Raw genomic sequence first — 17,351 nt, forward strand, 5'->3', positions numbered from 1 at the left:
ACAAATTATGCTTTATTTTACTGTTCTGTAATTGTTACTCTAATATTAGGATAGTTTTATACAGATCGGTTCGTGAAAGACCCGAATATGTAATAATGATTGGTGAAACATTTATGATTTTGAGGGTTAAGCAACTACAGAACAATTGTGCTTGCTGCGATGATAGTTCATTTTTGGTTGTTGATATGTGCGCGGATGTTTAGAAAAAAAAGTCTGTAAAAAATGTATTTGTTGCTCCGTCTGTATAAAGACCAGTCCGACACAGCAACATTGGCTCAACCAATGGCATGAGTTTCGGAAACCTGTCTGAAAACAGGTATTATTTTTGCAATTCCAATGGTGACACTAGTGGCAAAAATATTTCACACCTACATTCGTTTTTTTCTCTTTTAATGAATACTTTATGATTAAAACCATATTGTTATTTAAAAAAAAATAATCCTGGTTTAATACAAACTGTCTCATTTTCTGACCCCAAAATGCCCAAAATTCTGTCTCTGAGCCAACAAATGTCACCATGTAAGAACGACATTCCCAGAGCATGATAGTGTGTTGCAGCCTTCTTACCCCATATTTGCACTGACGGGAGGAGGCACCGTACTGGAAACGACACTGCTCATCTGCATCGTACACCTGCCCTGGAGCCACAGTGGGGTACAGGAAGTCTCGTTTCAGAGGCTCATTGTCCAGACACGTTCCCCGACCTGAGCTGTCAAAAAAACAAACCTTCAATAGGATTGGCTCCTCTACAGAGGTTTCATTTGTGACCAACAAGAGGAAAAAAAAGTGTCTCATGCCAAAAGCTCAGATGAAACGAAATGGGAAGGTGTATTGTTAATGGGAATTAGCGAGTGAGAAACCTGGAAACTGCAGAAAGCAAAATGAGTAGAGGACATGAATGACAAACAGTGGCCATAAAAGGCTGAGATTTGGACTTATATGGTACTGCGGTGCGCCTATGGAATCCTTTGAAGAGCCAATAAAATGACGAAAGAGACTGAAGGAGCAAAAAAAACGCAGAAGGTACCGGAGGTCACGCGTCCAAGTCAAGAGTTGTGTTTAGTCTGTTTAGTCAGCTAGAAATATGAACGCTCCCAAGAAACCCTCAAAAAAAGAGGGCCACTGCTCCGTCTGCAGCGAACAAAGTAAAAAAATAAAGCCCAAGAAGAGGCCAGACAGTGCATGTTTTGCTGGACTGTGTTTATTCTGGGTTCAGAAGTGGATCTTGTTTTATTCTCGGCGTCCCTGTTACGGACGCTTTTCCCCCCTCCCTGGCGTGTGCAAGCGGCTGAGAGACGTGTCCGCCCCACGCTGCTGCTGTCCGCCGGAATAAAACAGCCAATTATTATCCCGCTCGCTTTGCCAGCAGCATGCCGCGGAATACGCTCTCCTTCTCTCTGAGGGAACAGTGGGCTCGCTAACAACATAAACGCTAACATTTCATATGCTGGAGAGCAGGCGGCTCTATTCTAGGTCCTGTCTGGCATTCGCATGATTGCTGCAACTGAACGCGCAACCTAAAGCATGTTAACCAACCACCCCACCGTGCGCTGCTAAAAGCAACATTGCCTCTAAGGAGAGCGAGTTTACATTGCATCAGCCAAGACACACTCGCTCTCTGACGGTATGCCATTACATTTTCAGACACTTTCTACATGGAATACGTGTCTAACTCGCACTTTTATTGGTCTGAAGATGGAAAAAATGGAAAAAATGGAAAGGAGTGGCTTTAAAACTTAAATTATAACTATTTGTTTTCATGTATAGAGGGCCGGAGCTAGTGTGCACTGGGGCTTAAGCTCATTAAAATCGCCTAGTTCTTAAATCAGAATAATTTATGAATTTAGCTTTCTCTAAACTAAAATTGCAACAACATAAATATTTTTTAATCATTTATACCATAAATATATTTACATGTTTTACATGCTGTATTGGTCATTTTTATACATTTGATGGTAAAATAGTTTGATATTTTTGTTACCTTATACACTTTTACTTTTTCGTGAACTATTTTTTTAATTAATGGTTGTGTAATGGCAGGTTTCATAGGCCGCGTTTCCATTACCAAATTGAAAATACGCCCAATGAAACCACGTCAATTTCGCAAAAACTATGCTCGCATGAGGTGGTTTTTGCGCATTTACAGGTAACCTGGCGTAGATGGTGCTGTGTGTTTGGACAGAAGATGAGAGAGTTCTTCGTTAAACTCATAAAAGATAAAAGTATTACGGTAAAACTGGATTTTAAACAACAAAGAAATGCCACAATTTATCAAGACCTTGAAGCAGATAGGAGGGAGAAACACCTCATATGTGCCGCTCCTAAGTATAAGGGGCTTTCCTTGGCATTAATGCTTGGATAACACGCCTACATCTTTATGGCTAGTGCGGTAGCTGAGATATACGTAAACCTTCTAACATCCATTGCCATGATTTTTGGAATGACTTATCGCGCGAGAAAATAAATTATGATTTAGTCGCATAACATCGGTTAATGGAAGCCCTGATTTCCCCTACTTTAGTGTAAGCTTAATATAATAAAATAGTTAAATAATGTCAATAAAATCATACATTACATTGACAAAAAGGCAGTCAATCTAGATGTCTAAAAATCTGGTTTCTGAAGTGCATTTTTAGAGGAAGCATTAGGTGAAACAGGGATATCTGGCTTCCCACCACAATACTGGAAGTCTAATCTAATTAAAAACTAAACCAAATACATTGGAAAGGAAAGAAACACATGAGCTCTAGCCTGGGGGTAACCAATGTTGTATTTGGTTTCATTCCCTTAGTTTTCTATTTTTTCCCATGTGTTTTGGAAGAATAATCCCCTCGCTGGGGAGAAAGACAAGTCTGAATATGTCCTCTTGTATTGGAATACACAAACAAAGACTGTTTATTTTTTTTTAGAGAAAGACAAAAATGGTCACTTTAAAAATGGACATGTTTATTTGACGTCAACAAAACTTCCTTGGGTAAACTCATTACAGCGAGCAGATATGCCAGCAATGAAAGAAAACTTAATGACTAACTATTTACAATATTTCAGCACAAAAACAAATAGTTGAATAGGAAATGACAAAAAAAATGGCAATCGTTTTACCTAGTGTTTGATCGATATCGAAAAATGTTAAGCTAGTGATAAGATAGATAATAGTTAGTTCTGGTCCTCTAATCTAATTGGACAAGCAGCATTCCAAGAGCACTGATATCTAGCTTAAAACACTTTACCGTTTGTATCGCTCAGTTTGACTGTGTTTGTGTATGTTTTTCTTGTTCGATGACACGCAATGGTTGATCCTGCCTTATCTTAATTTGGAATCATTTTCTTTGGCAAAGCAAAAATAGACAAAATAACTGGCCATGTTGTGTCTAAGGCCCTGTTTACACCTGGTATTAAGATGCGTTTGGGTCGATCGGATCACAAGTGGACGACACTAAATACAGATGTAAACGGGTCTAAAACGTTTTGAGCTTGTCCACTTCCAGAGGTAGTTGAGAACGTATTTGACTGGATTGCTTTCATAGTGTAGAAGCTCATGTGGTCGAATGTGTTCGAACAGCCACAAAAGGCGCCTACTCTCCGCCTGCTGACCTAATGCAAACATTACGGGAAGTGCGCTAGCCAGACGGGATTTAAACTTTGTCGACTGGAGACCCAAGTTTGGTTTGAAGATGAAAAACACACCAAGCACAATGTTCTCTCACCATTTCTGATTTCTAACACACACTCACTCTGCTGCTCTCTGTATGTTTTCCTGTCATCTCCGGGTGTGTTCATTAGTAAACTGTGCAAGCTTATTTCGTCCATTAGATCGAAAGATCTGAAAAAGCCCATACATTTACATGCCCATAGACCTTCCCCTAGAAGAAACCAGGACAGAATTGGTTGAAAGTGGACAAAAGAGACAGATTAAAACACCAGGTGTAAATGGGAATGTGTCTCCCTCGTCTACTTGTGATCCGATCGACCAAAACGCATTAATACCAGGTGTAAACAGGGCCTCTAATTTAAGTTAAGTGATATTAACTTGTCCAAGAACATGGTGGCCGATGGTTGAGAAAGTACAGAAATCTAATTAAATGCTTATTTGACACATTTTTTACTCAACATTTTTCATTACAATTATTTTAAATATTTGAGAAATGAAAGTTTATGTTTATTGTATACTTTGGAACTGACATGATTCATTTTCAATTGGCCAAAAAGCATGTTTATTGGCCAATGTCGATCTAAAAATGAGCATATATGTTTGATAGATCAGTCTAACAGTAATAATGACTACTGTAAAAAGAGTAGGCATTTTTCAAAAGCCTCTTTCTTTATTGAAAGTTCCTACTGTACATGTACAAACAAGTACACTGGAACAAGTCGGAATCTACAGCCAAGCACACCGGTTTCTGGCGAGAAAAGACCCAATCTGCTAGATGGGGATGTTGCGGAAATAGACTAGCATTATCATAGCAAAGCTGTTTTACTGCCAAAGATTACATCAACCTGAGATCTTAGAGAAGGCCCATTATAGATAGAATTGCTCGGTGCTAAGCAAATCCAAAAAAGGAAGGTAAGTATTCAACCTCAATCCGAAATGGTCACAGATGACACGGTGTGATTATACAACAGGGAGTTCATCCCAAACCAACAGAGCAGCGTTTCTTTGTGTTTGTGTGGGAAGTTGGCACACGATGATAAAGCTTCTGATGCCAGTGATGGCTGTGATGTTAATCTTCTTCCATGAGGTCATTCACCAGGAAAACTTTTTGACAGCCATGGCAACCACTATTCTTTCCTTTCGTCTTACGTTAGGCTAACAATTCAGAGTCCTGCCTATGACTGCCTACTACAGATCAACCACGCTCTCGTCTAGCCTTGAATGGACTCTCTTTCAAATCAAGCACATTTATGTGGTTATAAAAAATAAATTCACAATTTTCCCAATTGTAAAGTGGCATAATACATTAGTGGGAAAATAAAGAGTAAAAGCATAAAAATAATCTATCTGCATACTCTAAACTAGGGATGTGCGATTAGTCATAATTGATTTTCGATTTTGATTTTGGCTTCCAACGATTATGAAAAGATAATCAAGGTTATTAACTGACGGAATCTGCCCTATTACCTTAGCTCCTCCCCTGAGTGATATGTACACAGTCCGCCATGTTTATCTGTTACATCAACAACTGTGTTCATGTGAACTTTGTGTGTTTTTGACATAACCTTGTGTGTATTTGACAGTTTAAGTGCAATAAGACGCGAAAGACAAATTAGTTTAATACTCATAGGACGTGCCGTCTGACATCCAGTTTTCTGTGCGCGAGCTTCGCATGTGTGCGCTCAGAAAACCATATATCAGAAGTTTAGACTGATAGGTTTTAAAATGCATGCAGATAATAAACTTTCATGAAGATGATACAATGTCACGTGACCATGACAGCGATAGAGATGATAATCGAAACTAAACAGATGTTTTGTTTTTGGCAGAGTGTCCGAGGCACGAGCTGTAAAGGCTCCGTCCTCTTCTGGAAAGTGGGGCGGGGACCAGCAGTTAATTTGCATTTAAAGATACATGCACGAAAACAAGAATATTTTTCCTTCCACTCAAAAATTGGAATTTACAGGAGACGTAATAATTAGTCTGTGGGGTATTTTGAGCTGAAACTTCACAGACAGATTCTGGGGACACCTGAGACTTATATTGCATCTTGTAAAAAGGGGCATAATAGGTCCCCTTTGATGTTAATATTAAGCAAATCCCAGCATGCATTCTTTTAAATGCATCAGGTATTGCAGATTTGCAGTTTGAATGAAATGCTGCTGCATACACCAGTATCCAGGAGGGTTTGGTAATTTACATATAGAAGCACAAACTGAGAGGCAACAAAGAAGAGGGATAATAACATTGTCATAGAACTTTTTAATATGTATTTATTTGAAATAATAAAACATTGTTGAATGCACGAAAAAAATAATGGAAAGTTGGAATATTTCAAAGGAATTTGGGTCTTCTCGGGTCAATTCGGTAAAAGCACATTTATTTAAAGTTGGCATGAAACGGAAGTTGCAATAGTCTTTTCTTCCCTATTATCAAAGTTTTCAAACCCGCTCAGTTCTCAGGATTTCCGATCAAATTGGACCCTTGAAGACCGCTAAAATTTAGATTATAAAATCTTGAGCATTACCGACAAAAGAAGCATTCTTCAAATCCTCTTTTCACTTACTCCAAAAAGCTGGTGATATAGTCCTTGCTGCAGGTTGACCAGGAGAAGGGGTTGGTGTTGGCTGTGATATGGGCCGCCATCAGCTTGGCTGTCTCGTGACCTTTGGTCCCGCAGGAGTTCCCGATCCCATCGTGGTTCATGCCGAAACTGCGAGACAAGCGTATCATGAGCTTTGATGGATCATGTCAATCACAAGGCCCACCCCGCAAACAAGCAACAAGCTTGGGCAGCTCTGAAAGATCAGGAGCGGAGGACATCTCCTTCAGCTAAGCTGTAAAGAGAGGCCTTTTCTGACTCGGTAACAGCTGTGAGAAGAGGACAGATGGGTCAAAGGCCAGGGGCTGTCTGGAGCTCTGGAGGAGGGCGAAAGTTGTAATCACCACCCTGATCCCAGGCTGTCAATCAATAATTACACGTTTGAGCAGACCTCAATTGGACAGTCATCTCTTAATGAACCTGGCCTGCTTTTTCCCTTCCTCCAAGCTGCTTTCATCTGCTCACGGGCCATCGGTGTACAAGACTGCTGAAGCATTCAGCCACATTCCTTGCCGGCAACTCCACAAATACATCATTTGAGCCGTGCAAATTTTGTTCCCTTACATATCTGTCTGGATATTGTATGAAAAAGTTAGATCACCTTACAGCAAGACCTCGAAGCCTTCGTTGCCGGCCGGGGTCTATCCAAAATCCAAAATCAGTCTCTAATGCATATAACAACCCCTCTAACACAATTCCTCTGTGTTTTTTTAAGGCGCACATTTATGACATTTCACTCTACTCTCAATATAAATCAGCGCAGGAGAAACCTTCCCCACAAGAAGTAGCGGCTATTTTTACAACTGATCCACAACAGAAGCAGACGCAAGACATAATAGAGGAAATTGCAATCTCGCTGAACTTAGCCGAAAAGCTACGTAGACCAATAGATCATGGTTATTTTTCTAAGCTTTCAGGATAGGGTTCATTTGTTCAGACTGTCATTTGCATAAATATGTGTGTGCAGGCAGTACACGCTTTGCATTTTGGCTTGAGGAATATACATAATAATGACCACAATAAAACCAATCCAAACACAAATATCCTATGAGAACTGAAAGCGTCATTTTTAAAATATTGAGTAATTTTTCAACCACAAGGACTCTAATAGAGTCCTGATCATCTCTTTATACATTCAGGGTTGAATTCACTAAACAATTACAGCTGTATCTCAGCTTATTCACTTGCAACCTGCAATCCAGTTCAACCCGATACTGCTCTGAAATAAGTGTCAAAATAAGACAAAGAAAAGAAAAACAATCTTTAAAAAAACATGGTTTTGAAAGACTTTACACCCTGAACGCATCTTAATCATTATTTTCAAAAAAAGTGTTTACATATTTTTTTTTTAAGTATAAAAAGTATATTTATTTTTACAAATATCATTACATTTATTCATTTATAAATATCAAGAAAAGTTTTTCACACCACATGACCCTTTACAGCCTGAATAAACTGTGCCTTGGCATAGAAAGTAAAATTATCTGACATTTTAAGAGATTTGTTGGCTTTGACACAGTCATGAGGGTCTCCATGTATCTGTATGTTTGCATCATATGACCTTCATTTGGCAAATAAAAGTTTTGTTAAATGAATACTTTTCTTTACCAAGAATAAAAACAGAAGATTACATCAAAACACTTTTTAGATTTTCTTTTAGAAAATGTCATTATTTGAATTAAAACACTGAGTCGTGGTGCTTATGCAGGAAAAATGAGTTTCAATCTGGCTTGCAACATTCTTGTATATAACTCCCAATTATTTCCTCTCCAAGGTTTTTGATTCTATGGATGAAAACGGCAACAACAACAAAAAAAGACCACAAATGTATAAACTCACTGTAAACAAGACGATTTAAGGTTCAATTACTTTGTGAACAATAGAAACAGATGTTTGCCTTAGCAAACACTACTAATTAACAACAATTAACATTACAATATATGTCTGGCTGATATTACTGTCACAAATGGTCAGCCAGAACACAGAGACAAATAGAAAGAGAAAATAAACTTACTTGTGTCCGATCTCATGTGCAATAGTGAAGGCAGAGCCAAGGCCTATATCTTCATTAATACTACAGCTCCTCTCTGGCTCACACATTCCGGCTACGGACGCCAAACCTGGCCACACACACACACACACACAGAGAAAGATGAGGTCAGGTCAAGGTGTAGAAGTGCTACACTGAGTCACCACCATAAAATGAGATTCTTCACATTAACCACGAAACCACTGAACCTGAAGCTGGTGAAAAGTTTATGCGAAAGTTTTTTTAAATCACTAGGGGGTGGGTCAACACTGACGGCTAGACGATTAAATAAAAAAACAACTGATGTTGTAGCTGGAAAATGTCTAGACAAGGGGGTTAGATTTATAAATTCTACATCTGGTAACAAGGGACCACCTAGTAATGCAAGCCAGAGCTCAGAATTCAAGAAAACATTTCACTTTGCGCCCCCCAAAAAATATAGATGTTTTTATTATTCAAGGTTTCAAGAGACAAAGAAATCATTGTTTTCTTAATCCTGTTAAGTTTGCTTTGTTCCAAATGAGATTTAGTTGACAATTTTTGGACTGATTTAAAACACTCTCCATAGACAGCAACCCGTAAGTCATTCAAACAACATTATGCAAAGTACACTGGAGACTCGACTCACAATTCATTTAAATAGAGGTTTTGGTTAAGATGTTGATAACCTAAACAACATATTACTCTAGTAAACATAGAAACACACACACACACACACATGCACACACACACGCACAAACACACGCACACACACATGCACACACAAAAACTAATTTTGGGTAACATAGTCAATTTTAATTAGATTAAGCAATTTTTAATCTGTATAAATTTTAGATATTTAATATTAAAGAATGAATTTGCTAAAAAGTTATTTTTTTCTCCTATATTTTTTTTACACTGTGTTTGTTCTGGGATTGGCTTCACCACAAAAATCTGGCAGTTTAATTGTGATGAAAATACTACAAATACTTAAAATAAAAATACTTTTAGTTCACTCACAATTGAATAATGTAGAAATTCTGAGAAATATTGGTAGCTCTTTTCCACGCAACTGCAATTATTGGGGCTTTCAAGCATCAAAAATAATCCAACCACAAAAATCATAACAGAAGGCCATACGACTTGTGCACTATATTCCATATTTTTTAAGCAATAAGAATTAACTAATTATTCTTTTAATTGTCCTAAAGAAGTCTAAATTTAACATCATGTCTTATAAAACACATCAGATGTTTCTTCCTGACATAGAAGAAGATGGAGCAAAGATTGAGTCTTCAAGTCTCAAAGCCAGCTGCTTCTGTTAAGGGGAGGGGGTTCCCTTGAAGCTATGAAGTGGGGAAATGGGCTTTTGCAAAATCCAGGTGTCTCTTAGTTCTTTTTTCCCCCTCTGCCCAGCCTGGGAGAGAAGAACAATTCTCACCAGATTACATCTGTTGGTGATTGGTGAGAAAAAAAACACAAAACCCTAAAGGTAGATGTATGGAGGACCATCCGAGATCCATGTAGCCTGCTCTGGCCTCTGATTGGATCAAACATGTGGTGAGTAGTTTATCTTTGCAAACTGAAATCAACAAGGAGACCTTGATCCTTTAAAGGTAAAAGTGCCTACTTTTGGGGGCTAATAATATTAAATAGGTTCTGCGCAAGAACTAAAAGAACAAGAAGTATGTCAATTTAAATTTTTGTGTCAGGGTCTTAACACATCTTGACAGGTCTTGAAGTTTGAAAATGCACAGGTTCATTTCAAATTTGAGCGCTATGTTGGAAAATGATCTGTGAATAACTTAAATTCCGGTCTGTCCCTCATAAATGACTATGGATATTTACCACAAGTTGTATAGACTCATCTTATGATACTTTTGTGCTCCTTTTTGCGTTATGGCTTGACACAATATGTTTTCATTGTATACGGAAAAGTTTAAAACATGTATGCCATGTTCTTCGACATGCATTCTTTGTAATCCTGTTGATTTCATATGGTTTAAAAAAAAAAAAAAAAAAACGTTTCTACCATTTTCTTCAGTTTAATGAGTAAACAGTAATAACATATTCTTTACACTTACATGTAAGTGTACACATTTTAATCATGATATTCAAAAAAGTATGTTTTACAAGTATAATGAATTCATAAACATCATTAGGTTTTGTGGAGTCGAACCACATGACATTTTACAAACTGAACTAACCGTGCCTTAAATAATAATTCACTGTAAAAAAGATATGATCAATACGTTATAACAACATATGTTTTTACATTGCTTTAACTCATCAAAATAAGTTGCAATTTCAAAATATTCAACAATTTCAGATTCAACTAATTTTTTAAGTCAGTTTAATGTAATTTAAGATGAAATCGCTTAAACATCCAAGTTGATTGTACTTTATTTAAAACAGCAACTTTTTTGTATAGTGTTCATAAAAAAGGTCAAATTATGTAATAATTTAACAGTCTTCAAGGTTATTTTTGGTTACACTTTATTTTAAGGTGTCAGTGTTACAGTGTTATAATACATTTAAGTACAGAGTAATGTTAATTAAATACATGTACTTCATATAGGGTCAGGGTAGGATTAGGATTTGGTTGAGGGTTAGTTGCATGTAATTATGCATAATTTACTGTTATTAGTATGGTAAGTACATGTAACATGTAACAAAGACAAGGTAAATAAAGTGTTACCGTATTTTTTTTTTTATAACAGTGTTTCCTGCAAGTTGGGTGCACCACATGACATTATTGTTCGCACCAAGTGGGCTGTTTAAATATCAATAAGCAGGTTTTGTTTCACTTTATGCTTCTCGATAAATATCAAAAATAATTTTAATTCAGAAATTAAAATCATGCTATATTAAAGATGTATTAAAGAAAGAAAGAAAGAAAGAAAGAAAGAAAGAAAGAAAGAAAGAAAGAAAGGCACAGAGAAAAGGTGAACAAAAGAAAGTAATAGAGATTTGGAATGGCATGAGGCTGAACTACTCCTTTAAAGTTGACAATATAACAAAAGAGTATTGAAAAGGTCTAAACCTGACCTCCCGGTGGGCAAAATATTATTAAAGATATTGAATCCTAATATGGGATACCAAGGGAGGCTTGTGACTGTTTGGGAGCCATCGCTCCAACAAAGCACTTCTGGCCTCTTTATCTTCCTTATCCAGAGGCCCAAACAAGAGCGGACATGCAAATCAAAGGCTAATAAGACACCGACTGGAGGCAAGAAGGGTAAAAAAGGAAAGCGATACAGGATATAGAGGGTTAGTGGGCCCAGGCTGACTCGAAAGCTCACTGGTGGGGCTTATTTTCCTAAGCCGAGGGTCGCGTTGGTATTATCCCTACTCTGCGATGACCCCCAGAGGGCAACACGTTGACCCGAGATCATGGCGATGCCTCTGGGTGAGTGGGGGGTGTTGAAGTGGAGATGGAGGTGGAGAAAGAGGAGGGGGGGCAGCAAGGAAGCAGAGCAGATGCCAGGGCAATTAAAGGGACCCGGGGAATGTGACGAATGCGGTCAATCTGTCAAACCACCCCTGGAGTCACAATATTACTTCTAAGATATACGGTTCAGCCCTGGAGGAGGCTGGTTCAGATAAGACAAGGCTTTGACAGGCCATTTAGGGTGTTTGCTTTTTCCTCAGTTATCCCAACTTCTTTAAACATGTTAATTCTTCTTTTATCATGTTGTTCTCTGTTATATATTGTATAGTCTAATTTTCTTCACTCCTTTTCTTTTTTGGCTTGCACAGGGGAGGGGTAAACACCTCCGTCCCGTAGCAGACAGAAGTGGGAATGTTAGGAAATGAAACAAGAGACAGCGGTGTCTGTAGAGGCAGGCAGGCATTGAGCCATGTTTGAGCTCAACGTGAGCCAAGCAGCTCAATAAAGACAGGGCAGTGAAGTCTTTCTCAAAACTCACGCAGAATTATTTGTTACACCATTAAAACAAAGCATGTAGCATTTGGCGTTTAGTGGCGTATGTTTAAATCGAAGAATATTTGGTTTTAGGATTCATTTCGGGTACTTACCGAGAGTACCGCAGGGTTTGTTCTTATAGGTGCAGATGTCATACCTAAGAGAGAAAAGAAATCAAAAGTGAGGTCTTTAGATGACAGAAATTCATTGGTTCTCCATGCGGTAACTTTTGAAGAAAACATGAATGGTGTTTGCCCGTGCAAAACTCGCTGGCCAGAGAGTTCGAATGGGGTTGCTAAGGTGTTCTGGGTGATATGATTTGACTTCTATGATATTCTGTTCCCGTAGATATGGCCCGGGACACTCCTATGCCAGGAAGTCCACACATTTTTTCGCAAGTATTAGCACTTTGCCCATTATGCGATTATGGTTCATGTCCGTAACTAGAGATGCACTGATCGAACGGCCAGGGACCAGAAACGGTAAATTTTCCACATGATCGGCCCAGACCGATAACCGGTCGGACAGTCTCACGTCTTACCGATTTTGAGCCGGTCCGTTTTGTTGCCATCGGCACAGGCAATCCTAACGTCAGCTGAGCATTCCCCTTTTAAGCATTAATCTGTATTTAATTTTTACAATGAAGACTATCCAGTCTTATTTTACATTTGATTACTTTAATTTCTGTAGTATTTGTTTTATTTTATATCACAGACACACAAAATATCACAGAAGTACCACGATAAAAGTTTATAGGGCATATAAGCACAATAATGTTAATATATCAATGAAACACAGTCATCCGATGCACGCTGCCATGTTTGTTTTCCTCAGGTGGCTGAAAAAATGTCCTCCTGAGGATTTCGCTCAATTTCAAGTTGGTCACACAATGCCACACTGGTCAACAGAAAGCAGCTCGATCTGAAAGTGTCTTCTGTGTGTGCTGTGCTTTATATATCACTACACTAATGACAACAGACAATGGACATTTTTTGCCTGCAAAAGTTTGTTAAAATTTCGCTAATGTGACCGCACCTTAATGCCAAATATTCAAAATCTATTTCCCACATTTTACGGACAGCATCCATTATAACTTAACATCTGTTTGTGATTCTTGCCTTAGTTTTCTTTTTTGTGTGTGTGTTGTTGTTGTTGTTTATTTTGTAACCCAAACCCTTTCTTTTCCCCAATGGGACTTGTCATCAGTCGGCTGACGATTTCGACGGCAGGCCTATATGAAAGAATGCCAAATATTTTCTTATTCCCCAAATGGGGCATTTAACACCTCCTGAAAAATATCACAAGCAGTTTGGGCTGCTGAGTCTTGCCAAAGGCAGGCAGCCAGGCTTTGTTTGACATTGTCCTCAGCGCAGAGGAAAGACGCAGTGCCTGATCTGAATCATATTAAACTATCTTAGAAGCTTTGTGTTTTGCGTCAGGGGCTTGGGTTGGGGGCGCAGACGTTATGCACGTATTCAGTCAGACTGGTAGTTGGAAAGTTCCTATCGGCCTTCTATTTTGGTGTCGATCTGAAGATATCCATGTGCTCTGTTTACTGTGGCAGCTGAAAAGGGTCAGAGGAGCCAAAAGATCTTTGAATCTGGAAAATCATACTGGAATATTGCAGCCAAAAAAATAAATAATCAAAACAAGGGTTTCTTTGTGCTCCTTTGCACAGTTTATAAGCAAGTAATACGCTTCTTAAACAAATTATAAATTGTGAAAAAAAAAAAAGTAACTTACTGTGAGATCATGCTCATGTAAACTTGATTACAATTTCTTAAGAAAATGTGAGTGGTACTTGCCCATGCAAAACATTCTTGCACAATACTAAGGTGTTGTGAGTGGTTGGCAGGGCGTTGCTATGCAATTACTAAGGTGTTGTGAGTGGCAGTTGCCATGCTGTGCAGTTGCTAGGTGGTAACTTACTTAGCCAAGTCAAAAGAGTCCACCCATAAGTCTCTATAAGTCTGGCTGCTAGATATTGCTAAGAACCTTTCTTCAGTGTAAATGTATAGTTTTTTTTTTCTTTTTCATTTATCATTGTAAGTTCCTCAACAAGCTCTGTGATTTTAAGTATCATTTATGTCATAATGCTGTGTAATTTCAACTTGTCCCTCTTGAGGAAACTACAATGGAAGTGAGTGGAGCCAATTTGTTAGTGTTTCAATAGTAGAGCCACAATAAAATAATGTGCATCTCTTATTAAATCTCTTATTAACCTCTTCTGTGTAAAGTTATATTCAATCTTACAACTTACAATCTAACATCTAAACCCATAAAATGACCGTTTAAATTGGCAAGCTTAAATGCACAAGTTTTAACAGAATAATTAAATGTAAGTGACTTCATACAATCATAAGCTTCACATTTCTGCATTTAAACCCTCCATAAAATGGCCCCTTTCACTTCCATTGTAAGTGCATGACTGTAAACTGAATTCTCTTTTTTTTTTTTTTTAAGAAAATGAAAGATGAGTCAAAATTTCTATGGTAATCTAACATTATGCCACAAATATGGTCGATTGAACTTGTACTGAACCCAGAATATTCAGTCCTGTACTCAACCCGCTATAACAGTGTTGTAATGGTGGTACATGCCTGATAATAAACTACATAACATTAGCATGACATCAAATTGCTAAAGCTGTATGTATAACCAATACATTATTAAATTATTAAACTCTTATCTGTAAGTTCAAACAAAACAGCATACTAAACATCAGAGTAAATTAGACGGAAGACTAAATGTGTGTGTGTGACTGACCCACTGTTTCGCTTGATGTCTAATTGATGTATATACTGTACTGATAATTCAATAATGATAAAAAAGCAATGTCATACACAGCATCCACAAGGAATGATGAACAAGGTCTCTGCCTTGAAGACAGGCTTTTAATGTATTAGAAATCCGAGGACAATGCAAATTCAATTTTAGTGGCTCCCTCCTCATCCCACGACTCCCCGAGCAGAGCAAACTCACCAGCATTAGGTACTGTCTCATGAAGCTGGCCTCATTTGGACATCGATTTATTTTGATTTAGTTACTTTAATTTCCCTCAGCTCTCGCAGTGGATCGTGTTCCAAACAAGCAATATTGCATCTCGCCGTCATGCTCCGGCCAAAAGTCTAGGACTGGAAAAACATCGCCGGAGAGGTCAGAATGGACCGTCCGTCAGGATGATGTGGTCTTTATCCGGCTAATATTTCTTCCTCATGCACCCGCAGTGGTGCTGCAGCAAATGTGGCAAATCACAAACTACTGGAACTTTAGGAAACTTTGTAAACTATGGAAATGAACACGTTTAGTAATTAACTATAAAACTATAATTCTCTTGTAAACTTCATACAAGCTACAAACTTCATAAATGACCAAACTACATAGTGAATATCACAAAGTGCGCTATATGAGGAATGTTGTATGTTGCTGCAATTGTGAAAGTTGCAACAAAAATTGTTGCAAAAGTCAAAGTTTACAACGTTTGAAATTGTGACAGTTTGCGACATTTATTAAAATTGTAATAGTTTAGAGATTTACTACAAATAGGATTCTTGCGTTTATTAACAAACGTTTTAAAAGTGTGATAGTTACGGTAATACTAAAATTAAGATAATTTTAAAGTCCTCCTGTGGTGAAAATCAAGCTTTTAATGTTGTTTATATGTCTATGTGGTGTTTTTAATATGCTTTAAGACAAACTATGTACAAATCCATAAGTCAACACCATTGCTGAGTATTTTCTCCTTAAAACTGCAGTGAACCAAAGACAGTCTCAAAAACACGGTTTGAAATCGCTGGTGTTTCTGATGTCACAAACTACCTTGCAACCAATCAGGGGTGCGTTTCCCGAACAATGACGTAACTCGCTGCTTAACTACCGTAGTGCGATGCATCGTTGAAGAAATCAACTAGCTATTCACGACTGTTTCCCGAAACCATAGTGTCGCAAATTGGTCGTTCAACCACGTTGGTTAATGATGTCACGCACGTGGTGAAGTAATAACTTATTTTAATGAAACTGTTTGTGTAATGAGTTCAAATTAACGCTAGATGGTTTGATATAAATTACAGACATGGCATTTGAGGACTATTTCTCATTTTTCTCAGTTATTTTGCTTTATTTCCAGATTCAATCATAAGCTTGTTCTAACGCACTAGAGCACGTTCGCACATGCGCAGTCTTCAAAAACGGTGCTTTAAATCTCTTGACAAACTAAAAGACGTAAATGACATTTTTATGTATTCTAAATTAAAGACACAGGTTGTACTGAATGTCATCTTGCTTATTTGGCTCAAGATAAGGATTTATTAAGTCCACATGTCATGCAAACTAGAAACTATGCTTCTAACCACAGGTCGAGAGCTGTCGTTCCAACCACACAATTTTGTGATGCTGTTTGCGAACGTTCGTTGGAACGATGGTTTCGGGAAACACAGACTCGTTGAACTGTGCTGATAACAATGGAACTTGCAAACATAGTTGGCCAACGATGCTTTTGGGAAACGCACCCCTGGTCAACATGTGATCGTCAACGAGTGGATCTCTGAGCTGGTGCGAGTGAGTGGAGGCGGGGCTCATTTGCATATTCATAGAACCACGTATACTAAATGAGGCAAGGGTGTAGTAGAGTAACATATTTTTTTATAATTTTTTATTTTTTTATTTATGTTTTTATTAAAAGGATATGAGACGGTACAAAGCCCATTTGTCGGGTTGTGAGTCTACAATCATGTTTGTTAGAAAAAGAAAGAGAAAAAAAAAGACAAATATGGCAAATATTTTCAAGGACATTACTTGTTTTGTCTCCATCCCTTTTTTTTTAAGGAAAAGAAATAAAATGAACAGAAACAAAATATAACCACTGAACACCCAGAGAGTTAACAAAAGTAGCAAATCGTTATCAGAGTTTGGATTAATTCAAGTAGTTATATATTAGAAAATAAAATGAAATAAGTGCAAAGGCATCCATATCGACCTGTAGCATTCTCGTCAACTAAGAGCAGATAATGATTTATGTAATCTCAGGCATGTACTGTTTAGCATATTTTTCCCATTTTTCCCAGTGATTAACAAATAGATCTATCTTTAGGTTCACTATGAAAGTTATCTTTTCCATTTTGTGAATGCCCATTACTATGTGAGCCCAATCTTGGACATTTGGTTC

The 17,351-nt window shown here is 37.8% G+C and overlaps 1 protein-coding gene across 2 annotated transcripts in view; it reads right to left on the minus strand.

The window, feature by feature from the left end:
* adamts6 (ADAM metallopeptidase with thrombospondin type 1 motif, 6) overlaps nt 1-17,351 on the minus strand; it is an 85,526-nt gene that overhangs the window by 52,427 nt on the left and 15,748 nt on the right. For both annotated transcript variants that reach the window (XM_079861868.1, XM_079861869.1), the window contains 4 exons: nt 12,301-12,344; nt 8,269-8,374; nt 6,219-6,365; nt 568-709 (listed from right to left, as the gene is read on the minus strand). In XM_079861868.1, coding sequence (XP_079717994.1) covers nt 568-709; nt 6,219-6,365; nt 8,269-8,374; nt 12,301-12,344 — 439 coding nt within the window. The remainder of the gene's footprint in view (nt 1-567; nt 710-6,218; nt 6,366-8,268; nt 8,375-12,300; nt 12,345-17,351) is intronic.

The sequence above is a fragment of the Squalius cephalus genome (assembly GCF_949319135.1).
Source record: "Squalius cephalus genome assembly, chromosome: 24".
In the NCBI taxonomy this organism is placed as follows: Eukaryota; Metazoa; Chordata; class Actinopteri; order Cypriniformes; family Leuciscidae; genus Squalius; species Squalius cephalus.